Source organism: Salminus brasiliensis, chromosome 4 (assembly GCF_030463535.1).
Source record: "Salminus brasiliensis chromosome 4, fSalBra1.hap2, whole genome shotgun sequence".
Classification (NCBI taxonomy): Eukaryota; Metazoa; Chordata; class Actinopteri; order Characiformes; family Bryconidae; genus Salminus; species Salminus brasiliensis.
Window position 1 is genome coordinate 33,341,771 of NC_132881.1, and position 26,239 is coordinate 33,368,009.

The window sequence follows — 26,239 nt, forward strand, 5'->3', positions numbered from 1 at the left end:
GCAGGTTTGTGGGGCCTGCTAGGCAGCTGTCAGTTCCTCCTCCTGCTTCACCGAATGGACTGTGACTTTAAGCGATTTGGCTCTTGGAAGTGCAGCCGGCTTTTCCGAGATTCTTGTGGCGAAGATGTTGGAACGTGTTCAAACGTTCACTGTGTGTTCACTTTAGAGACGTCAGATGTTACGAGATGAACACATTAGGTTGGAATGTCTGGCTGAAGGCGTTAATCCAGGCTTTAATTTGAGAATGCATCTTCAAACCGCGTCGCATGATCAAACGTGGGCAGAGGATTTGTGCAGAAAGCTCCTGGAGTAGTCGCCACTAGGAGGCAGCAAAGTACTTCTGCAGTGAATGCAATAAGATTTAGTCACTAAGCCATACCCACAACCCCCCCACACCCCAAGCCCTTCACTCCTGCCCTTTTCTTTGCTTTTGTGCTCGTGCAGTGGGGGAGTTTTAAGATTGTTTTCTGTCTGAGGGTCAAGAGCACGCAGGAACAGGTTTTATTGGCCTGTCTGTCTGGCCCACTGAGCAGTCCCTGCGCTGAGACCTTTACCACCTCATCGTCTCTCTGCCTGCCATCTCTCACCTGTCACTGACTCTGGTTGCTTTGGGGAGGGTTTGCCACTCCAGCTGAGATGAGCAAGTCCAATCTCCATTCTAGCGGAGTGCTTACAGTGGTTTTCTGCCTGCAGGTTAGGTTAATCTTGTTTGTATGGACAAACGGTGTACATGTACAGAGAATGTCCTGTGAATAACTTGAATGACCAAAATGTGATATAACTTGATAGTTTGTGCCTTTGCCAGTTGCAAGACTGATGTAGCTTGGTTCTATCCATTCCCCAAGGTTTTTCTTTGGGCAACGGTTTCTAAAATTGCCCCAGCTTCAGCTCCAAGCACCCACTTGTTTTCCTGGGTTTGGCTTCCATGTGTGGTGCAGTACTTTTGAATATTTCTCCCAAACAGTTCTGAGAATTTTTTTTATTCATTTATTTTGTTTTAGAATGTAATTAATTCATATACAATGTGTTAAATATATACAATATATTGGTAGTTTGTCAACATCAATCTCAGTGAATGAAATTTAAATTTTCTGTCGTAAACAAGAACAGCAATTTGCCTTTTATCTATTTTTACCAAGTACAAAATATTGATACATGTCTTGCACAGCACCTGTTCTCATTGTTATTTAATTGTTGTAGAAAAAAAATCTTATGTAGTCTGTGGAATTTATCTTCTTTTGTCTTGTCATATCATCACAGATCAGTTTTGTTTTATTATGTAATTTCTATTTTTCAGGCCTTTTTTTATTTTAGAGGAAATGCTTCTCTTTCATTAGTCTTTCTTTGATCACTGTTGCTGTGTCATTAGTTATTAACAAGTTTCTTTCATTATTTCATTGTTCTGTGAATGGCAGTAGAAGTAGAGATTTTACATTTTAATTGGGTGAAAATGTTTGACCACTAACTGTAGCCGTTTTACTTTCAAAATTAATGTTTTATTTTGTAAACAAAGAACCAAAACATGCACGCCTCTGATGTGCAGAACAGGTAAAGAGCACTCCACAAGGTGGCAGCACTCACTGCGGCATTGTAGAGGGAAGAAGTGGACAATACAGCAAGTTACACATGCCCTCGCTCTCTCTCGCTCTCTCTTTTCGGTGTTGTCTCTCTATTTCTGTTTTTTTTTGGGGGGGGGGGGGGGGGCTTTCTGTCTGATTTCTCTCTTGGCCTTCCTTGCTCTGTCTCTCTCTGTCTCTCTCTTCTCTCTCTCTCTCTGGTTGGAATAGCAGGCTCTAATTTCATGCTCTGGTAGTCCTCTCTCTGTGAGGCTGAACACTGCTGTCACTCACTTGGACTCCACTGCCATCTTTTAGGGGGGTGTGTGTGTGTGCACGTGTATGTCTGTGTGTTTGAGCACATCAGGACCCTTTAAGAAGAATGAAGCTTTGTCAGATGTGTGTAAGCGAATTCTCTCAGGATCGTTTAAATTTTTTTTTCTTCTTTCTTTTTCATCTTTAATTGAAGTCTTAAGTCATTTGGTGGCTTTATAGTATGTGGTGTCATGTGTCTGATACTGGCTTATGAGGAGCTTTAGAGCCTGTGGAAGTTATTTGCATTTATTTTCTCTTGAAACAGTTATTTGTGTTGGGTACACAGGGCCGTAATCCCCTTATGCTAAGTATGAGGCGAATGCCGGCTGCAGCGTTTTAGACATTTTCTAGACTTCACTGAGAGCTGAATGTGACACCCCTGAAATTACCCACAGCCTTTCTCCAATGGTACTGCTTTCCTACAGTATAAGTGACATTATTAACAACAATTCGTGCTTATTAATATGATTTTATAGTTACATACTATTAGTGTAGTATGTTCCTTGTTGATACAGGATTCATGTGTATTTGCTTGTATGTATATTTTGATGGGTAGTTATTTCCATACACAGTTATACAATTACGCAAATAAGGACGATGTCCCGCCTGCATTTACCAAATCTATATGTTGTTGCTGTCCAATGAAAAACCTTTTACAGGAAAAGGCAAAAATGTTCTGATCTCTGAATGGAAGTCAACATATTCAAAGTAATTCAGTGCATTTCTACTGGTCTATTCTCAGGAACGGTTTACATAGTGTACAAAGAAAGCTGGACCACACACCAGAAGTTCCTCTTCTATCAGCAAAGAACAGAAAGCTGAGGCTGCAGTGAGAACCGGCCCACCAAAACCTGAAAGTTTGACCAGGGGATGGGAGGTGGAAAACCTTGGGTAATATGGTTCAGAATGTGAGTCATTGTGGATAAGGGCTTCAGGAAAGTGCCATGAATGTAAATTTCATGCTTAAGCAATTGAATAGTTGCATCTTTGTTACCACTAAATAATTCAGCTGCATTTGTAACCATATGTAAATATTAATATTCTGTAATGCAAATCCAGGTAGATTTAGTCTCAGTTTCTGAAAACTCTGAAACACAGCAGAGGGAGTAATCTGGCATGCCTTTGACAAGCCTTTCTCGCAACTGTAACCTTTTATGTAGTGTATTAAGCTTCTTTAGCGGCACTGAGCTACTTAATTTGTTTGCCTGTTTCATCAATTGGCAGTCAAGTTGATGTGTTCATCTATAATTATTGATCTAGTTTAGATATTTTTATATCTCTTGTGCTTGGCCCACTTCTTGGCTCTTGTACTTACTTTCACAGTTGCCGATTCAGAGGTTTTGTTCTGCTGACTGTAGTATAGACCTGGAAGTAGGGGAGATGACATGGCAAGAACATTATCCCAATGCTTGGAGACTAATTCACATTCATTATTTTGAAGTTTGATTAGTTGGAACAAATAAAAAGCCATAAATGTGATGTTGCTGATTTTATGTTGTGAATCAGACACACATGTTGGTCTTAAAGCTGTGACACATTTCATAGCCAAGAAAAGAATGAAATAGTCAGTTCTTGTCCACTATAATAAAGTATGTAGTTCTTTCCTATCTGCTACTGAGTCACTGTGCTGCTTTTATGGCTGAGCTGGGTATTTCGTAGTCACACTGGTCTGGATGCAGAGCTAAGAGCCAGTCTTCAATAACGCTGGCCTTAGTGTAGAGATACTCCAGGGTTCTTGCTTTCGTCTGCTTAACTCTGACTCATATCACCCAGCATGCCGTGCAGTGGGCGGCCTGTGGCAGCGGCTGCTTTTATTGGCTCTGTGCTGTGATCTCCAGTGAACACAGCCAATCAATAAGCACTGACAGCATCTGTTTTAAAGCAAGGTCTCAAAGTGGGTTGCAGCAGAAGGGGACAGATGGGTGCCCCAGGGAGAGTGATTCATGACTGTACTCTCAGAGAGCATGGAGACTTCCCTCCATCTCCTGCATCTAGAGGACGTGAAGATGCTTTACAGGTTGGTTATGAAACGGTGAGGATGTGAGGGGAAAAATTAAATCTTTTGTCATTTTGTGTTATTTTATTCATTAAAAAAAAGTCATGTAAAGAGCGTTAGTGAGGTCAGGATGTTTGATGGTCACCACCCCACCTCAGCCCTCAACTTTCCAACTTATCCCTAAGGTATTGAATGGAGCATCATCCATCTTTCCAGAGAACACTGTTCCACTGCTCCACAACTCAGTACTGGGTGAGCTTTATACCCCTCTTCACTACTTTAAGTTGCATCCATTGCTGATGTGCAAATGTGTTACACACGCACAGTCATAGTTTGTCTAGTGCCAGTAGAATAGGACTCATGAACCTACTCCTGAAACATGAACCTATTGGCACCATACCTAATGCCAGGTGTGGGATAAAGGGACCCCCCAGGATTGAGCTGTGCAGCAGTAGAACGGTGTTCTCTGGAATGATGGATGGTGCTCCAGCCAATACTTCTGGAATGAGCTGTGATGAGTTCTCACAAATGCTCATGTTGCTGACTGCAATCAGATCCTCACAACAGTGCTCCAAAATCTAGTAGAAATCCTTAAGTGGACAGTAGAGACAATTGCTCCTAACAATAAATGAGCAAGTGTCCCAATACTTTTGTCTATATATATATTGTTTTACACCAATTTGTTTTTGGTGTAAGCAGCATTGTTTTGTTGTAGTTTTTGATTCACTCTGTGAGGAATGATCCAAATGTGTTTTGAGATCCTTCGCTCTATTGTGTATTAGCTAAGCCTGACGGGTGCTGTTTAGGTAGATTGCTGCACTGCAAAGCCAGATACAGTGATTCATATTCTCTCTCTCTCTCGCTAGCTCTGTCTTCCTTGCTCTTGCTCTCAGCTAGTGTTGAGGCAATATGTATTCAGTGTTGGTCTCCCTCTTCTCACAGTTATTTTTCAGATAAATCCACTGTACTTCACTTCTGAGTCTCTGTCACGCTTAGTAACAAGCAATAGAGAGGTGTTTGTAGCTCTCTCTTTCTCATGGTTCATTTGCAGATATATTTGTGTGCGTGTGTTCAGAGCTGACAGGAGGTTGGTGAGGATCCGAAATATGGTTGACAGGCACAGCAGAGCCGAATCATAGCGTTCCAGTACATTAGACCCCTACCAACAGCAATTAGCTACATTAGTGTGTGGGTTGCTCTCACACTTTCTGCACATTAAGCTCTGGCTGAAGGACAGCCTATTTAGCTTCATGATGATGCATGCCTATAGCTCCGCTGGGTGCTCTCCCTGACATGCCAGGGTGCCACACTCCTTGTCTCTGTCAAACATACCTGACCAATGACTGTAGACCAGTCTATGTCCTGTAAACATTTTATTTACTATGTACAAACATTCTTCAGCACCAAAAGCCAGTCAGATGTCACCATGTTCTCTTCTCTGTTTCATTGGCCATGTCAAACCAAGGATTGATGTTTTTCTGTCCTTGTTTTTCATGATACATATCAATTAGATTGAAGATTTTAATCCCTTTATCCCTCTGACCTACCTCGCTCTTCATCAGCCTTTGATCGATCTGCTTTGCAGACTTGTTTATGGAATCACTGAAGATCATTGCGCTGTGCCTATCTGTCTTAGAAACCAATGGCAAAAATCACACTCTGGTCTGCACAAAACGCAGGGTGGAACAAAGGATGTGTGTGGCTAATTAGTGTGCTTTACAACACAGTATGACTTACTGTAGTCTATTAAAAAACAACAACAAAAAAACCCACATTTTCACAGAGCTGACTGCTGCTGCATGCAACAATTTCGACTGGTCAGAACTGCTTTAACCTCAGCACAATATCGCATGTCATTCTAGAAACTGTGGACACAGAATACTACCACAAAGCAGGACGTTTTGCAGATAATAATGCACTTCTGAATGTAATGTGTACTGCTGATTTATTAAAAACTGCTTACTTGAATTTCTGTGTGAGTCTGAATCAAATATTTTGACATGAGTTAGACAGCGTTAGCCTAGCATCTTCCACACCAAAAGCTGAACAAACTTCCCCAGGGTGTCTGAACGACAGAGTCGCTCGCTGTCCTCAAACACAGACTGAAGACCCACCTCTTTCGAGAGTACTTGGGAGAATAGCAGAGTGGTCACCTTACTGACTTGTGTTTAGTAGTGTCTAAACTTGGAGGTATCGTTGAATTTTTAGCCTATTCAAACTAGCTGTTATCCTTGGGCAAAGCACTTTTGTAAGTCGCTCTGGAGAAGAGCATCTGCTAAATGCCTTAAATGTAAATGTAAATGCATCTCTCGCTAACTCATGCGGAAGGGCTTTTCTGTCAAGGCGCTTTGGCGTTCACACTACAAAAATGTGGTCAGTTGTTTGTCTGACCACCTCCGAATGTGGTTTGAGTGACCGGATCCTCAAGATGCATTGTATCCCGTTCACACTTGTACTTTGTGCTGGCCACTTATGACCGGATCGACCAGTACGCATGTTAATGTCAGGTGTGAACATGGCCTAAGGTATAGGATCAGTCATGTTTTTCGAGATTTGATAAGCGATGCAATATGTACATTTAATGAGAGATTTATATCATATGTAATATTTGACTGATTCAACTTCAGCTTATCAAACCTCATGGAATCCAGAATATCTCGTATGATATGACTCGTTTAGTGTGATGGTGTAATTTTGCCATATTACACAACCCAGTGTATAATTGTAGTTCTCAGTATCAAAGCTCTCATCATGGAAATATGGGGCTATTACACCAATAACAGCTACACACGTGCGCGCTTGTGGCGGTCCATTGTTCATGAATGCTAAATGCACTCGCTCACTGTACATTCACAGTATATTGCCAACTGTATTACCAACGCCCTGATGAGCAGATATACTTGTGCAGCTGAGGTGCTGTGATGAATGTGGCTGGGATTGAGGGCACAGAGGTGACATTTCACAGAGCTGAAAGTGTTGAGGTGGAGTCATATCACTCTACCATTTCTGGGAATTGTGTAGTGCTTCCTTCTCCCTCTTTCTCACACTAAGATCTCAAACAAGTCATTAAAACAGATAGGCGGAGGAGAGGGGGGGATCTGTAACATACGATCAGAACACCTTTAATTGCACTAGTTTCTTGTTTTGCCAAAATCGGAGTAGTTTAAGATTGAGATGGCATGTGCTGAAATGTGCTGTTTTCACTGACTGATGTGCTTTTCCCCCCCATTTCCCTCACCTTTTTAAATCGTAAGGAAGGATGGAGGCTTTTAAAGAAATGGCTGCAGCACTTACATAAAGCTCAGTGGGTGACCTGATGGATGTGTAGGTGTGTAATAGTGTTTGTGTGTGTGTGTGTGCGTGAGCTGCTTTGACTTTGTTAGTGCCACAGGAGGAGGCTCCTGCTGCCTCACTTCCTGCTTATTGCCACATTGCTATTCCAAGTCGGACTGTGCTTTGTCCAGTGACCTGCACCGAAGTGCACTCAGATGCTCTGTAGAACTAAGCATGGCTCAGATTCAGTGATGCTTGATATACTCCCTTACATGCATGTGCACACACTCTCCCATATCTCTTTCCCTCTTCAAGACACCCATAACACTGATGATTATTTTGGTATCTACCGATGTTACTATCTGCTCTTTGCACAATACTGTATGTTACATTACTGCTGTGATCTTAACAATACTACACAGCAATGTTAATGATACCAAGCTGCTTATTTGTCTTTAGGTTAGGTTTAGGTTATGTCTGTAGTTTAATTATGTCTGTAGTTTTTATTGTATGTCGTATAGTTTTTTTTACTAATGCAGTAAAAACAATAATTGAGTGTATGCGGGGTGGGGGATTAGAATAGTAAGAATTTTGTGGTACAGTGCAGCTGCCTCTTGATCTTGCTCTTTAGTTAATAGTTTATAGGGATGTCCTGACCTGATCCAGGCATATTTTAATGGCTGTTTTAATCCCCATTCACTTCCAGTCCTTTGCTATTACCAGGCAAGGGCCTTCAGACACCCTCTAGGTGTCATTAACAGATATTATGTACAGTGAAGAGCATTCTCTGAAGATGACTAGTAGGTTATCTGTGATTCTAAGGCTTCAAGTGTGTTTTAGCTAGAGATGGACCAATCAATGTTTTACCGATTGCCATTCATCTAAAGCTGACCGCAGATTCCGATCGAGGGTGGGGAAATCTACTTGGCTTTTTGGAGTAGGTCACATTTAACACTGTTGAAATCTGAAGTCTGTGCAGAGCAGCACTGTGGAGCTCTGTGTCGTTTGTCTGTGGTGTTTGTTAGCTCTGCTAAAACTCTTAGTGCTGGGCTGGGTGATGTACTCTCGAGCGTGGTGTCCGGATAGTAGTAGTAAGTCTTTTAGTCAGTTTTCCCCACAGGCCTCATTAGTTTTACACATTCCACAAATATGAGATTCAGTCAAATGCAGTGCAAAACCGCCGTACACACAGCGCATTTCAACATTTCATTTACTGGGGTTCTGCGGCCTTGGGTCTGTATCACTATCTAGCAGTTGAATGAGGACCTGTAGGGTTCTGTGCAGATCTGCAGCAGCTCGCAAAGTACGGATCATTGGCTCATCACATACTCTGGCTGTAAAACAGATGATGGAGATACATAGCCAATCAATCCTTCCTTCTCTAGTTTTAGCAGCTCTTCCTCTACATCTTTTCTCTATTTTCTGCAATTATTTGCTCACTCTGCCTCAGCCATGATGGGACATCGCGCCTGCCATGTCTTTATTTTTGAATTATGGCGGGTTAGAAACAGAAAACTCTGTATTACTAGCAGTAGTATATCATCATTTTTTTTAATTTTTTTTTATTTTAGCTGTCAATTGTTTATTAAATCAATGATTTTTACATCAGTATTTATTAACAGGATATGTTACCTAGATTGTGAGGCTGTATTAGTTATTGAAACCTACAGATTGGATTGGTATTGGCCGTTGGATTGGGTTAGGACATCCTGTTTAAAAACAGTGTTTCTTCATTCTGTTGATATTCAGGTTTTTGCTCTACTAGTGTAAATATGAGTTTTGCTCTTTATTGCCAATCATGTATCATGGAAATGCTTACGATTGCAGAAAAATGAACAGCAGAGCAGCAATGTACATTATATTGCTTGCAAATGTAAAAGTTGCAGTGATGGCATTTTGTGAAGTGCATTAAGCTCAGATCTAATTAGCACTGCTTTGTGAATGAGAGAGAGCAGGTTTGAATTCTGGACTGCTGTGACTGATCAGACACTGGTTTGACCCTACTGGGTCTGTAATGATGTTTGTCCAGTCCATGCCATTTTAGCATGTCAAATAAAAATACAGATTGATGGGTTGTATGCCTGTTTCAATGCAGATTGGACATGAGCTGCTGTTTATTTTTTTAGTGCGTAGCTGCTCGGTCTCTATTTTGATATAAAATGTTAGACACTTGCTATAAAAAAAAAAACTGGCACTCTGGCCTGGTCTGATTTCCAATGTTTATGCTGTTGCTGTATTATCTTAAATGTTTTCTGCCATAGAATCTTTTCACAGCTCTTATTCAGTGCAGCAGATGTCCTCTTAGTTGGCGGAGATTTATGAATGAGAATGTGGAAGCCTTGCATATTTTTAAGCCGTCATTAAAGCAATAACCCATTTTGTTTATTTGGTGGATTTTCGGATGACTTCCATCTCATATTTAGTTTCTATGGTGCGGTGTAGATCGAGGCCTTTTAAGTCGCTCTTAACTCTCATGCACACTCGTAACCCATAACTTCAGCCATTGTACCAGAGACCACCTCTGCTTTTATCTACTCCTCATTGGTCACTTTGTCTTAAGTGTCCTCTTAATTCTCTCCTGCCTCCTCTTTTGTTGAGATTTTTCCTTGTTTTTGGTCCCCTGGTTTCATTTTGTTATGACTGTGCTTGATGTGATCAGTTTAAACACTGGACCTTAAACATTGGATCTTACACATGAATTATTCATAGTCTGAGCTTGTTGTGAGTTTTACATTTAGCTGTGCTGTTGGAGGGGGCAGAGTGAGGGGAGAGGAAAGCAGAGCAGAGGTGTTGACCATGTGTGACCAAAACCAATTCCCCCAGGCCTGTGCTGCAGTGCTGTAGCCGCGTAGTCGCCGCAGAGCTTGGGTCCTGATCAATTTTTAATATGTTAGGCAGTGCAGAGGGCAGCTAAACAGAATCCTGGCAGCTACCCAGTTAGCCCTGAGTGGACCAGTACAATCAAAAAGACAGTCCTCTGTGGACCATGGATGTCTTGATTTTTACTGTGGAACTCTGTCTGTGTCTAATTATATATAGATATAGCTAGATAGAGATGTAGATAGACCGACATGAGAGATTAAGAGTGATTGCTAGTAGAGATGTCCCAGTCCAGTTATTTTTGCTCATTTGCTCCCAAATTTGTCTCTTAATGCTAAGTATCAGCTGATACCAATCCAATCTTTGTGTTTTTGAAAATAATACCACTAGATGGATTATGTAATACATGCTGCTAATAAATATGATAGTAAATTTACTATTTTTGTGTATGTGAGAGCTGTTACTTTTTGTCAGCTACTGATGTGAAATAGTCGTCAAAGTATGCTGAAAGTGGCTTCACCAGCTTGTGTGCATTAGCCTTAGTGCCAACCTCCTCCTCTAGGCTTTGAACATTTATGCTGTTCAGTGCTGGTTTAAAAACAAAGAAAGGTACATGATTCTCCTGCTGGTAAAATGCAACATTTTCTGCAATAGTTTTACATATTTTTTTTATGTTTTCACTGTAAAATAGTTCTATATTGAACATTGCCGACTATGCACTGTTTTGTTGCCATCTGAAAACACTCTGGGCTGCGAGTTGTGATTCATGTCCGGCAATGGTGTCTTGAGGACGCCAGAGGGTGCGCTGATCAGAGTGGTTAAAACAAGGAACTGGATCAGGATTAACATAGCCGATACTCAGTCATTTAAAATATGCCTGGATCAACCCCAATCCACTTCATTGGATCAGGACATCTTGACTAGACAGATGGATATCGATGAATAGAGTGGCAGCTTAACAAGAGAAAGAGGAAACCTACTTAGCTTTCAGTGGAAGTAAATGTCAGGATTTCATTCCATTGTTATTCTGATATATTTTCAGTTGGTCTATCAGTCATGAGAAGTGAAAGAACAAAAACTGTCCGCGACGTGCGCAGAGGTGTGTGTAAATACATAAATATAAAATACTCCCATACGCTGCAGGGGAATAGGATGAGAAGATGCAGTCTTCATGGATACTTGTTGTGCCCTAGAAGAGAAGAATGGGTTTGAAAAGGCAGCTATTGTTTACTTTGACAAATGCATTTTTGTAGCCTTGGGGTGACATTGACAAAATGATGCCTGTGTTCCATTTTGTGAAAAGCAGGTGCTGCAGAATCACAGTGGCTGTAGTGCTGCGTTGAGCTTGTGTGGGAGATGGCGGGAGAAAAACTGAGCTTAGGTTTGTTTGTGGCTTAAGGTGTCAATCAGACTTAGGCTATTGTTTATTGTAACAGGCAGCCGAGCTCCTGCTGTATGGATCAAGTGTGCAAGGAGACCAGGTTACCATAGAACCAGCTGTAAATCTCTCTCTCTCTCTCTCTCTCTCTCTCTCTCTCTCTCTCTCTCTCTCTCTCTCTCTCTCTCTCTCTCTCTCTCTCTCTCAGGCACACTTTCCCGCACACATTTACACTGCCCCAGGCCCAGGCTAGTCCTGTCAGGCTGAATTTAAAGACACTGAATAATTTATTTAGGCTACCTTTTAATTGAGTTTTTAAGGTACTGCCACCCAGCTCTCAGACAGGCCGTATATTCCAGGTATTACACACTGTCCCAAATGTCATAATGTTATCTCCCTCTCCAGCTGCTGGCTGCAGCCTTGTGTGTTTTCTTAAGGCGTGAAGATAGCAAGCCACAGCTATTCAGAATTGATTTCACATATCTCCCGCCTTTTTCTTTTCCTCATTGTGTCTCTCTCTCTCTCACACTTATTTTCTGCATGCAAAGGAGAGGGTGTGGCTTTGTCCCAGCTTCAGCTCCAAAAATGTAGAGCTAGTGTTCCAAGTACTCATATGTAATTTCTTGCTGGTTTGTTAACCAGTTATTCCTATTGCGGAGCGACTGCAGCATTGACCCGCGTCTCTGCATCTGCTGCAGCCAGATGTGAAAGGGGCCGAGAAAGAACAAAAGAGACAGAGACTGAGAGCATGCTTTCCTCTTCTGCAAGCGGCAGTTTTCTTGCCAGACACCAGAGGCCGTCTTTCGGTCACGCAGCCATGCACGGAGGCAAGCAGAAATGGGACAGGCTCGGTTAGGCTCGTCTTGGCTTTGAGCCCCGGCTCTCCTCCACTCCGCTGCTGGCAGCTCACCTGGCCCAGCGTGTCTGAAGAGAAGGAGCAAAGAGAGAGAGAGACAGACAGACAGCCAGACAGATAGGGGGTGAAGCTGGAATGTCTGGGGATCCAATCTGCCATGTCTTACAGACAGTAACATGGGATGTGTCTTCACACAGCCCGCAAAGACAGAACACCCAACACTTATGGTGTTCTCAAGGACAGCAGTTTTGTAGTAAGGCATAGTGAGCCTCCAACTAATGACTGTGCCTGTAGCTGATAAACGTCTCAACAGCTGTGCGGCTAAAGGTGCCAGATAATACACTTAGTATATGAGTATTTTAGGTTGTCCTTGGATGTTTAAATAAGTCACTTTGGTTGCAGCAAAAAAATATCCAGATGCAATTTACTGTCCTGTTATTTTGTCTCTGAATGAAATCAGATGATTTGTTTGATAGTTGGCTTGTGAAATTAAATAATAGTAAAACTACCAAAGATAAGCTCTGCTTATTGGCTGGTTTATGTCCCCAATATGGCCCACAGCTGCATAGCTTAGCGTGGCTTAACCTAGCGTATCGACTCTAACAAGAACTTTATGCAATTATTCTTTCTTCTGCAACAGATTCTATAGCTGTCCGTGTAGCGCAAGCCTCGTGATGCAGGGAAGTCGATGGAGCTAGCCGGCTGCTGCGGATATGCTATGGCCACTGCAGCTCTTGATGTAGTCAGCCCTCCTCCGAGTGGTGCATTACCCAGTCAGCTAGAGTTAGCTTTTAGCCCTTGAAAGGCTTTTGCGCTTACTCTCAATTGTGTGCTCACGCTTATTCACCGGTAGATAAGACCAGTATCAGTTTAAGTAGTCTGTCGCATTTCTATTAAAGCTGCTACAGGAATACGAGAACCATCTGTTGTTCCACCACGTTGTAGAACACCTACTATTCCTAAACTATAAGTTTGATGAGAAGACGTGGTCTACGGAAATTATGTAAGTGGTCACAGTGGGGACGCATTTTGATGTCCGGGGTAAACGCCTCCTTAGTCTTACCTACAAGGGTTTTGCTTTTAATAGAGGACCCAACAGTGCTTAAGGTTAAGGGTATGTCATCTCTATGTATCAAACTCCAGTTATTTACCCATGCCAAGATGAATATTTAGTTCTAGATCACCTTTAATCAACTAATCTAAACTTTAAGCCCCTCCATGACCCCTTAACTCTCGGGTTGAGAACTACATTGAATTGATTTGCTTTTAACTCTGGCCTAAGCCTAATCTTGAGATTTGAAAAGCTGAAACACATACCGGTGCTCCAGCAGTGAAGGTTTTTGCACACTTTTAAAAATGCTAAGAGAATATACACGTATAATGACTTACTTTCTTGTTTATTCAGTGCTGCGTCCAATTAATCACGGCCCGTCACACTCTCTTGGATCTCCCAACATTGTCTGGAATTAAACTCTCAAGCTCTCCTTATTACAGTGGAACTTTAGAAGTCTGGTACAGACTTAGAAGCAGTGCCAGTAAAAAAATTAACTTCAGCATTTGTTCAGAATTGATACAGTCGATGATATAACCATTGCGGCTGTAGTGTGGTGGTGGCCACAGGCTGGTGTCCCGGTAGTTTTATGCTAGACTCCTCACTGTGACTAATGAAACCCCTTTAATGGTGGGTGAGTTACGCAGCCCCCATTGGACTGGGGTAAGACACAATCTCCTAGTCCTTTATTGGACTAATAAACGTGGGTGGGTGGTGGTGGGAACGCACGCAGCCGTCTGGATAATAGTTAGGGTGGGGGAAAGATAAGAGGCTCACAGAGCCGTTCTCTCATTACGGCGTCTCTACTGGAGTTTACGCGGCATTGGGAGCCTTATCGGCCTGTTCGCTCCGTGTCCTCCTCTTTTGTTCATTGGGTGGGGAACAGCACCGAGATAGCCATTAATATCCTGAGTAATCGCGCAGCGCTGCTCATGAGTTATGAGCACGCTTAAAAAATGAAGAGCCCTCACTGCACTGTTTGTTATGCTAATGGCTGTGTGTGTGTGTCTGTGTCATGAGACGGTCCTGAGACGGTGTGTGAAAGAAAGGCCGAGTGAGACGCAGTGCCAGGGTCATGGGTACTGTTCTTCCTCCTCCTCTCTGTTGCCTGGTGGGCATGAAAGCTAGTGCCAAGCACCCTAAATGAAGAATACAGACACCCTACAATCACACACACCAACACACACACACACACACACACACACACACATTCAGTGGAGACAGCCTGCCTTTGTGTGTGAGAGAGTGGGAGCCTTTTGAATTGAATATGTCCTAAAATGGCTGACGGGTGTAGATAAAGCCAGAGAGGGCGTGCGAGCCGCAGAAATCCATTTCCCAGCAAGCCTTGTGATTTATAGCCCGTCAGCCTTAGCGCTCCTGCCAACGTCAACCGACCGGCTGTGAGCTGTCAGGGCTGCTTCCCTGTCCTGCAACCCCCCCCCCCCCCCCCCCCCCCCCCTTACGCTCTTAGCCTAGTACTAGTATCGACCTCTCTCTGCTGTCAGACTCCGTCTCTCTATAGCCTTTAAACCGAATCAAAAGTTACACAAGCTCAGCTTCTGCCAGAGTTACAAGTGATGCTGATGGTCTTATGAAGTCCATGTGGATGGTATAGTCCATGTGGATAGTGCTCAGATTTAGACTTTGCGTCATTTCGTGACGTACATGGTTTAGTTACTAGGACATGTCTCCACCGACAGATGCAGCACTATTTAAAGCTCTTTATGCATTTGTTCAGAATTGATACAGTCGATGATATAACCATTGCGGCTGTAGTGTGGTGGTGGCCACAGGCTGGTGTCCCGGTAGTTTTATGCTAGACTCCTCACTGTGACTAATGAAACCCCTTTAATGGTGGGTGAGTTACGCAGCCCCCATTGGACTGGGGTAAGACACAATCTCCTAGTCCTTTATTGGACTAATAAACGTGGGTGGGTGGTGGTGGGAACGCACGCAGCCGTCTGGATAATAGTTAGGGTGGGGGAAAGATAAGAGGCTCACAGAGCCGTTCTCTCATTACGGCGTCTCTACTGGAGTTTACGCCATGTGGATAGTGCTCAGATTTAGACTTTGCGTCATTTCGTGACGTACATGGTTTAGTTACTAGGACATGTCTCCACCGACAGATGCAGCACTATTTAAAGCTCTTTATGACCACATCCACTGATAACATTCGGTTTCCTTTACTTTGCACCTGTCTTTTCTAAAGCACACCTTGCAGGTAACTTGTGTTGTGGTTCTGGGATATTTGGACATTAAGACTGTAAGAAGCTTGATGATTGATGTTTTAACTGTATGTTTGAAGTAGTGTAAGAAATCAGAACGCTCGTAGGTGGACGGGAATTGAATTATGGTCCAACACTTGGTTCCTATCTTTCTACAGGACCTCGATGGGCCTCCTGGAACCTTGGTGTGTTCATCTGTATCAGGTGTGCTGGAATTCACCGGAACCTAGGAGTGCACATATCTCGAGTCAAATCTGTCAACCTGGACCAATGGACCCCCGAGCAAATTCAGGTACTGTCCTGTCATCAGACTGACTTGGACGCCCTTTTAATGGTTTCTTTTCAGCCGTTCAGATGAGTGTTTGCAGTGGATACGAGTTATATGGTGCCTCAGAGCACTCTGATTATTTTCTGTTGTGTTTGAAAGCTAGTTAGCTGTACTCTAAATAATGTTAAATAGCCTCTTGGAACGTTGGGTTAGCATAGCTAGCAGCTTTATGATCAATGTCCACATCAGTAGCCTACTTCAGACTGCTTTCATTTTGAAAATCTGATCAGAAACCATTTGATACAGATTGACAGGCCATTATAACACAAAGGGAGAAGAAACGTGGGCATGGTGAATTACTTCTGTCTGGTCGGTCAACAGGACATCTGGAAGAATTACTGATTTGTCCAGTTTTTTTTTTTTTTTTTTTTTCCTTTCCCCCCATGAGCATTGAGGTTTCTGGTTAGCAAAGGCTTCTCCCTTGCTGCTCTCATATAAATAATTTTTTTGCAAGCTCACTTTCTTATAAAGGGGTCATGAACACTGACCTTAACTGAAGCTGCAGAGACCTGTTGGGTGTTTGATGTTTTTCCTGCAAGATTTAGTAAATTCTAGGGCTGGCGCGAATATAATTTGGTTCGTAGCGAATATTCGAAGCTTCTTCACCCACGCTTTTTTTTTTAAAAGCACAGATTGAAGTACAAAGAAATATTATGAACAGCAGGGAATAGAAGGTAGTGACAAAATTATGTTCAATCAGCTGTATCTCCTCATCAGTTCAGTTTGGTTACGGTTTTGCTTGATTAACTAAGTGGACAGTCTGAGATGAGGTACTGAAAAGCATACTTATGTACTTAGTGTAATTGTGAGGAAATTATATAGTACTTATGAGTAATTTCTATGATATTCACTCATGACTTGAATGCGAGCTTACAGTTTTCAGGTGGAGAGATTTGCACATTTGTAGTGTTCCCGGAGATCACTTGCTCATCTTTTTATCTTTTACAATCCAGCTTTCTACATTGTGCAAAGCAATAGAAGCAAACTGCTGGCTTACGTCGATGTCTGATTCGAGCATACTCGTCAGCCTTAACCCTCAAACGCCAGACTGTATCCGCCACAAATTGAGGCACATATTTATCAGCGAGCTGCGCTTTAGTAAGCCACCAAGGCCAGGTTATCAGGTGTGTTGGCTGGTGCAGCACTTTTGGTGATAATTTAAAGTAGCTAGTTTTCAATACATACAATACAAAGTCTTCAATACATGCAGCACTCTAGCCTTGAATTCCTGGGTATGACCAACATCAAACTGAGCAGAATAAAGCTCTAAAATTGGTTACCTGCCAGTGGGTCATGACCCAAGGTTTGAAGGCCTGTGCTTTGAACAGCTTTTGCTGTAAGTGAATAACGATTTCTATTCAGAGGCTGTTGCTGCGGCTGTTCTAATGGCAGTGCTAAAAGCAGCATGTGGATAGATTTATTTTCCTCTTGTAAGGCTGAGCAGCATAAAGAGAGCATCTTCTTTCTGAATACTAACTGACGTTTTAATGGGTGATTAATTCTTGATGGGTAATTACTTGACAGTTTTGTCTTTTTTTTTTCTTTTTTTTTTCTTTTCCCCTCCTCACTTGTCCTTCGATCAACTCCATCAAACCCAAGGTAATTTGTGTCTGACAACTGACTGTGTGTGTATTGTGTGCATTAGCACAAACCCCTTTTTAACTGTCAATTTGTTTCCATCTCTCCTCTTATCTTCCTTTTGTTCAGAGCGTGCAGAGCATGGGAAACACTAAGGCCCGACAGCTGTACGAAGCCCATCTCCCAGACAACTTCAGACGACCACAAACCGACCAGTATCCTTAAGTGTGTGTGTGTGTGTGTGTGTGTGTGTGTGTGTGTGTGTGTGTGTTGCGTTTCTGTTAAGACATTTGCTTATCTCTATGTTGCGTAAAGTCTAGTAGAGAAGATGTAATGCTCTGGGCCCTGTTCAGAGCTCCCAGCAGGGACCTCCTTTTCTATTCCTGAATAAGTGGTCTCTTGAAAAAGCCTGTTACCCACAGGTGAACTAAGGAGAAAGATTTGGCTGGACAGAGCATCCTTTACCCAGAAATGGTGCTTCTGGGTGTCAGCGCTTATGTTTTTCCTACTTTGATTTCTGGCTCTTCTAAGACCGCCTGGGATCTCCCTGAATTCCTCCTGAATAAACATGATCAATTTTAGATCAAGGGGCAACATGGTGGCATGCCACATGTTATCTGTATGTGTGTGTGTGTGTGTGTGTGTGTGTGTGTGTGTGTGTGTGTGTGTGTGTGTGTGTGTGTGTGTGTGTGTGTGCTGCACGGCTCCAGAGGCCTGAGGGTGTGGGTTTCAACCTTGAGCTGGTCGCAGTCCGTTAGAAGTTTGGTGTGTTCTCCCCATGTCTGGTTTCCTCCCACCTCCCAAAAATACACATTAGGTGAATAGGTAGCCGAATTGACTGTGCTAGTTGTGTTGTACCCTGCAGTGGACTGGTGCTCTGTCCATTGCTCTGGACCTAACTTGAACAGCAAGAAGCAGATAAGTGGTTGGTGCGCTGCAACAGAACACTGCTACCTGTCAGTGAGCTACTACACCAATCCAACACTACATTATCCCACCTTTTTATTCATGTAAACTTATAAGTCACTCTGGATGAGAACATGAGCTAAATGGCATAAATGTAAATGGGTTAGGGGATGGATTAATGAATGAGTAAATTAATTAATGAATTTTAGATCCAAACAAACCTAGCATGGACCATGGCAAAGCATAGATTAGTGTGCTAGTTATGTTTACGTTTAGCAGTTAAAAGTAGAACATACATTTTAGCTTAAAATTAATTTTCAAATGAATTAATCAAATTCTTCCTAATAGTCATGGATTACCATACACGCACAAGGTCAACTTTGTGTTTCCCCTTGCAGAAATAACTTATGACAGTACCTCCTAAACTGCAGAAAGTTGTAAATATTAAAAATGTATAATGAAGATTTAAGACTGCGGCTGCCGTGACTGAACTGTGAGCAGTACAAATTGAATTATTCACCCACACCACAGAGAAATCCTGAGGGTAATCGTTCAAGACACCTTCCGCAATTGTTGGGAGGGGTGAATCGGCCTTAAAACCGCCCAGATCGTCCCGTAAAATGACCCAGGCATACCTGCTGCTATTGATGTTCTTTATTCGTATGTTTATTACTGCTTTCTTAGTGTTATACTGTGGTTGCTTTTCTGTAGGGGTGTGTATATTCTTTTCTGATGCTATGTTGCTCATAATGGGGACTGCTGTATGTGATTAAATCTCCAATACAGGGCAGATGCACGTTAGGGTTAGCGCAGAGAGTGAGGGAGTGAGAGAGACACAGTGTAAATTGAATATGTTTCTTATATAATGATGCTAATAAAGAGGGAGACTTTACAGTGCAAAGGTTTTAGGCACCTAAGCACATTATTTAAAAGAATTGATCGTGGTAATAAGGGTGTGTTTGCTTGTAGAAACATCCAACTCACATTAGAACAGGTGCTGCTAAACATGAATACAGCAAAAATAGTATTTCTTATTTTAAAGAAAGTAGTTCTTGTGAGCTAGTTTGAGGAACAAAGGTTTTTCCTGGACGTCTCCAGCCAGTGCCTGCATTTGTTATATTCCATCCTCAGCTCCTCTACTTCAATTAAATTAAGTGCTAATTTGCCAAACCAGGTGTTGGATGCCAACTTAAAATAATACTAGACTCCAAAGGGAAAAGCTTTGGAAAAGTTTGATGCCTACAGTGATGTAAATCTGCTGCTTTTTGCATTCATGTTCTTCAAGTTTATTTAAATATTAGTTTTTTTTCCTGAGCAGATAAACATTTACTGCCCAGATAAGGAGCTTTTCAATTCTCGCCCTCACTGGTGCACAGTAATGTGTATATATTGAACTGTATGGAGACAGAGAAAGCCAGATTGATTTTCCCCCTCCTGTAACCCCTGTTTGAGTTCCTGCTGTATAGTAAGCATTTAGCCCAGTGCACTGATTAGAATTGGTCGATTCAAGTCATGCCAGCAAAGTTCCTTTACTCTCTTTTGAGATTCCACCCTTCACCCAGACCCCCCCCCCCCCTCTCTCTTTCCTATGTGAAGGAGAGCGCTTCAGTGCCCTTAGGCAAGCTAGAGCCTGTAGTGCCTCTAGTGACTCCACACCCCTCACTTGGACTTAGTGCTCAGATACAAGCGCTTTACTCAAGATTTTACATGTAATTCAGGATGACACACAGCTGTCCTGGTTGTCCCTTTCACCTTGGCTAGTTGTTGAACAGGACTGACCTGCCCACTCTGAAGGGAGTGTGTGTGCGGGTGTAACAGACATAAAGTACAAGGCTGGAAAAGCAAAGCGCCTCCCTGCTTTGTTTGTCTGTTCTTTTGTTTGTGTGTGTGTGTGTGTGTGTGTGTGTGGGTGGGTGCGCGTGTGTCTTCTCAGGCCATACATCTACTCCCCCAGCTTGTCACAGACTACTGGCCTAATTGTGTGTGTGTGTTTGTGTGTGGTAGCATAGCTAATTCCATATTCTCCTCTTTGGTACCTTTGCATACTCTAATTGAATTTCTGTGCCGAGCACCTTCCTTATCTGCTCTCTTGTGTTTGGTGCGAGTCTGGAAATGGCTTCATTTGTATGCTGACCACTGCAGTACAATATTCTTAACTGTCAAAATGGATTAAACCGGATAGGGAAGGTGAGCTTCCCCCAGAAATGGTCTTTGATGGAATTTGCTTTATCAGAGGTGTAGGGTTTTTTGTTTTTTTTTCCGGATGGAAATGCAGATCCGTTCTCTCTCTCTCTCTCTGTTCATCTCTTTCTTTCTCGCTCTCTCACGCTCTGTGCCTCTGCTCCTCATCTTGCGCTTTTAATGATCCCATTAATGGAAGAATTGGCCACGTTAATGCGAGTGTTGCGAGCAAGAGCAAAGAGAAGAAATTTGGTGAAAAGCAATCTTTGTGCGGCTAGAAATGAATTTGCTCACGGTGCATGTCTGTCACTCTAATTTGGTGCACTTCAGCTATTTTGCGTCGGTTTGCTGTCTCTTCTCTGCACCGTTCTTTCTTCAACGGTGTTCATTTCCTGATGGTCTTTGCTGGCTCTGTCATTTTTCGCACAGTGTTTTTCATACGTTTCTGATTTCAAACATATATAACTTTTAACTTTCTTGTATGAAAAAAAAGTTAAGATACCTCTGAATTGTTACTTAGAATTACAGTTCAGCACATCAGCTGCAGAAATCAAATTAGACTCATCACATCACATTAACACCAATTTCTTACCAAATACAATTTACAATGTATCCAACACTCCCCTAACGGACATTTTTTCAGGAGGCTATCACAGAGTGTGTTTGGGTTTATGGACATTAATTCTAAAACTGTATTGTGGCTTATTCTAGTTAGAGCTGTTCTTTACAGCATATACTGATTGGGTATATGCAGGGGTCAGTGTTTCCCAGGCTGGGCTGTGGGACTTTTGTCACAACGGCATGACTGTCATCACATTCCCTCATACGGAAGTGGTTCTTCGCCGCCATAAAAAAACATTTGTTCAGTTACAGAAATGAATATGTTCAGCCATTCTAATTCTGCATGAAAACCTAATGGCTTTAAAGACCCTGAGTTATTATATTTCACTCAGTTCAGACTTCAGACAGTCACACACACACACACACACACACTTTTATTTCCCTCTTTCCTTTTCTCACTCTCTGTACTCCTCTCACCGTCTCTGCCTCCCCTTCTGTCTCGGTCCATCTCACTCTTTCTTTCTTGCTTTTGCTGTTTACTTCTCTTTGACTTTCCCGGCTTTCTACTCATTTTTTTCTCTTTTTTTTTCTCTCTCTCTCTCTCTCTCTCCCTCTCTCTTTGTGGGGGAGCTCATGCAGAACTATAGAAGGATGAGCAAGCGATCAGAGAGCTGGAGTCTTCTTTGCCTTTATACTGCTGTCATCGCTTTCTCTTGGTCTCAGCCATTATTTCCACCCATTCTTCCTTTCCCGTTTTCTCCTTCACTTTCTTTCTTTAGGGTCTGCCCCCCCCTCTTCTTTCCCTTCTCTTATTTTTGTCTTTCTTCTCTTTCTTCAGGGCCAGTATCAGGTACAGTGCGGTACTGAAATTCCAAGCTTTGGTGCAGCTAATAATGAGCATGGGGAACAAAGGCTCACAGAGAGGACAGGCCAGACCTGCAGGGGTTTACACACTAACAAGTGCAAGGTGCCAATTAAAGCTTGCTAGCCACAGCAAGGAGACCATCCGAAAACCAAAGTGAGGCTTCAAACTGGGTTTTTGATCAGCTTTGAAACACGGGGGGCTTTGAACTGACTGCTAACTTTTCTGCTATTGTTTGGAGAGCGAGGGAGCAAGATAAAGAGAGGGAGTGAGTGAGTGAGCTGTGGTTAGAGGACGGTGTGATAACTGACTGTCTTCTCAGCAGGCTGGCCATGTCTCTGAAAATATACTTCAGCTGTCTGGCTCTCTGACATAGTCAAAGCCAAAATAATGATGAAATGTAGATGTGTGTGGCTGTGTGTCTGTGTGGCTGTGTGTACGTGCATACTCTGTGTATTTTCAATTTGTTTCAGGTGAGTTTTTTTCCCCTCTCCAGAGTCCTCTTCCTTAACAGCTTCTCAGAGCCGTGGAGTTCTTCATCAGGGACAAGTATGAGAAGAAGAAGTACTATGACAAAAATGCAGTCAATGACTCTTTCGTAAGTACCAAGCACTCCTCTATAGATTACATGTTTTGAATGCTGCAGAAGTGTCCTTCTGAGCCAGAGTATCGTTGTGAGTCGGTGCTTTACTGAAAAAATACAAAACTCTGCTTTAAATATGGATTAAAATGCGGATATATGGAGTGATGTGGATTAATTTGCACCCTAGAGCCCTTGAAAGGACATGCTCTTGCATGCATATGTATTTCTGGACAAGCTGCGAGAGGATGCAGATCTATGGTTGAAAGCGAAAAAAGCATGTGGACTGAGGCAGTAGAATAATATTACAGGATTTTACAGTAATATGAGTTCTAGCTGAGCCTGAAGTAGTAAATTGCTGCTTTAATGTCTGCTCCTAGATATGGTTTTCAGTGAGGCATCAGGTAAAGGTAAAAACAGGAGTAACTGTGCGTACCCATTTTGCAGTCCACTGAGTCCTCATCCGCACCACAGTACATCTGGAGGCCTGCAGCTGTTCCTCTGGTTCAGCCGCATTCAGCTGCAAGGTCTCTGAGGTGACTGTCATTCTCAAACAGTTTGATAAACTCCTCTGTATTGACCGAGAACCTGCATGTAGCACATAGCTAGAATGGATCTTTAGTTTGTTCACATTTTATGTGCACATATTAAAGAGTCCTTATCTTAGAATTATCCTCCATCCTGTTTTGTGCATGATTCTAAAAAGCGCTTTGCAAACACTTTCACTGTGGTAGGCAGAGTCAGTTCTTGTCACCTCAGAGAAACAGTGAGTTATAAACTGGCAGGAATTTTCAGAATGATATACATATATATTAGGTAGGTGTGTGTGTGTGTGTGTGTGTGTGTATATATATATATATATATATATATATATATATATATATAATTAGATATACTATATATTGGCAAGGATCTGGTGATACGATATGTATCGCAATACAGGGGTTATGATTCGATATATTGCGATATACTGTGATATTTTTTCCACATTTCTTTTTTTATCTAATTTTAAAGAGAGAGAGAGAGAGAGAGAGAGAGAGAGAGAGAGAGAGAGATTGATTGATTAGGTAAATAAATTAATAAAATAAAACATTGTAAACAGACAGTATATTTTTAGCTTCTGCTTTAAAGGTTAACATTCTGCTGTAGTATGTCTGTCAGTTTATCATTTCTCAGTACCTAAAGGGTATGGTGTAACTTGGCGCCATTGTATTCACCATATTACGGAAGCCTTCATTCTCCAACACTGAGAGGGAGCATATATTTGCACTGACTGAGTTATTTTGGATGCTCGAGTTGAGGTCGGTGGTAACGTTGGCGTGTCTTGCTAAGTGTGCTCCCCGATTTTTGCGTGGCACATTTTGCAAACGGCTTGGTTCTTGTCGATCTCTGTTTTGGCTTCTTTATTGTGAAAGCCAAAATGAGCCCAGACTTTAGCTCTGTGCGTTTGTGTGTAATGCGTTTGGATTCGGCCATTGAGGCTCACACTAACGCAGTTAGGTTTGCTAATGCTATGCGGTACTTGCTTACGTTGACGCGGAAGCGCCTAATGGCTGAAGTGGCCCACTGTCTACCATCTAGAGGTCGGGGATTTAAATACAACACCAAGTCATCAACAGCCGCGAATCTTTACATGTAAAATATTCATAAAAAATCGGTACTGTTTTTGTGAATCGATACAATATCGCAAAACAGAATATCGCGACGTGAAGGTGTGTGTGTGTGTGTGTGTACACGCATATATATATATATATATATATATATATATATATATATATATATATATATATATATATATAAGAAAATATCAATACATATATACCGGGAGGGGGGGGTATTTAGTCAGTCACCAATTATGCAAGTTCTCCCACTTAAAAAGATGAGAGGCGCCTGTAGTTGACATCATAGGTAGACCTCAACTATGAGAGACAAAATGAGAAAAGAAATTCTGAAAATCACATTGTCTGATTTTTAAAGAATTTATTTGCAAATAATGGTGGAAAATAAGTATTTGGTCAATAACAAAAGTTCATCTCAATACTTTGTTATATATCCTTTGTTGGCAATGACAGAGGTCAACTGGTTTCTGTAAGTCTTCACAAGGTTGGCACCCACCGTTGCTGGTATGTTGGCCCATTCCTCCATTCAGATCTCCTCTAAAGCAGTGATGTTTTGGGGCTGTCGGCGGGCAACACGGACTTTCAACTCCCTCCAAAGGTTTTCTATGGGGTTGAGATCTGGAGACTGGCTAGGCCACTCCAGGACCTTGAAATGCTTCTTACGAAGCCACTCCTTTGTTGCCCTGGCAGTGTGCTTGGGATCATTGTCATGCTGAAAGACCCAGCCACGTTTCTACTTCAATGCCCTTGCTGATGGAAGGAGATTTGCACTCAAAATCTCACAATACATGGCCCCATTTATTCTTTCATGTACACGGACCAGTCGTCCTAGTCCCTTTGCAGAGAAACAGCCCCAAAGCATGATGTTGCCACCCCCATGCTTCACAGTTGGTATGGTGTTCTTTGGATACAACTCAGCATTCACTCTCCTCCAAACACAACGAGTTGTGTTTGTACCAAACAGTTCTACTTTGGTTTCATCTGACCATAAGACCTTCTCCCAATACTCTTCCAGAACATCCAAATGCTCTCTAGCAAACGGATATGTACTGGCTTAAGCAGGGGAACACGTCTGGCACTGCAAGATCTGAGTCCCTGGTGGCGTAGAGTGTTACTGACGGTAGCCTTTGTAACATTGGTCCCAGCTTTCTGCAGGTCATTCACTAGGTCCCCCGTGTGGTTCTGGGATTTTTGCTCACCGTTCTTGTGATCATTTTGACCCCACGGGCTAAGATCTTGCGTGGAGCCCCTGATCGAGGGAGATTAGCAGTGGTCTTGTAGGTCTCACATTTTCTGATTATTGCTCCCACAGTAGATTTCTTCACACCAAGCTGCTTGCCTATTGCAGATTCAGTCTTCCCAGGTCTACCTTCGACAGCTCTTTGGTCTTCACCATAGTGGAGTTTGTAGTGTGACTGTTTGAGGTTGTGGGCAGTCTTTTATACTGTTAACAGTTCAAACAGGTGCCATTAATACAGGTAATGAGTGGAAGACAGAGAAGCCTCTTAAAGAAGAAGTTACAGGTCTGTGACAGCCAGAAATCTTGCTTGTTTGTAGGTGACCAAATACTTATTTTACACCATTATTTGCAAATAAATTCTTAAAAAATCAGACAATGTGATCTTTTTTGTTTTTCTCATTTTGTCTCTCATAGTTGAGGTCTACCTATGATGTCAATTACAGGCCTCTCTCATCTTTTTAAGTGGGAGAACTTGCACAATTGGTGACTGACTAAATACTTTTTTCCCCCGTGTGTGTGTGTGTGTGTGTGTGTGTGTGTGTGTGTGTGTGTGTGTGTGTGTGTGTGTGTGTGTGTGTATAGATTAGGGGTGTAAGAAAATATCTATACAACTTAATGTCTCAATATTCTGTTTTGCGATATTGTATCCATTCACAAAAAAATAATAATTAAAAAATATATATAAATAATTTATTTAATTTTTAGTATTGTTTATTTATTTAACTGCATTGCATCAGTTAAACAGGATGTATCATGTTCACTTATAATAAATCATAAAAGTATATTGCTTATCAACAATAACATATTACAGTTTTCATACATTTGTTTATCTTTTTAAAAATAATCTTATTATATATTTTTTCTTATTTAGCTTTTTTGGTTGTTTTTATGTTTATTAGTATCTATTATATCTA

At 42.0% G+C, this 26,239-nt stretch overlaps 1 protein-coding gene across 2 annotated transcripts in view; it reads left to right on the forward strand.

Annotated features, from left to right (window-relative positions):
• Positions 1-26,239, forward strand: part of smap1 (small ArfGAP 1) — a 94,128-nt gene that overhangs the window by 9,908 nt on the left and 57,981 nt on the right. For both annotated transcript variants that reach the window (XM_072678107.1, XM_072678108.1), the window contains exons 2-4: positions 15,629-15,762; positions 17,506-17,591; positions 22,409-22,484. In XM_072678107.1, coding sequence (XP_072534208.1) covers positions 15,629-15,762; positions 17,506-17,591; positions 22,409-22,484 — 296 coding nt within the window. The remainder of the gene's footprint in view (positions 1-15,628; positions 15,763-17,505; positions 17,592-22,408; positions 22,485-26,239) is intronic.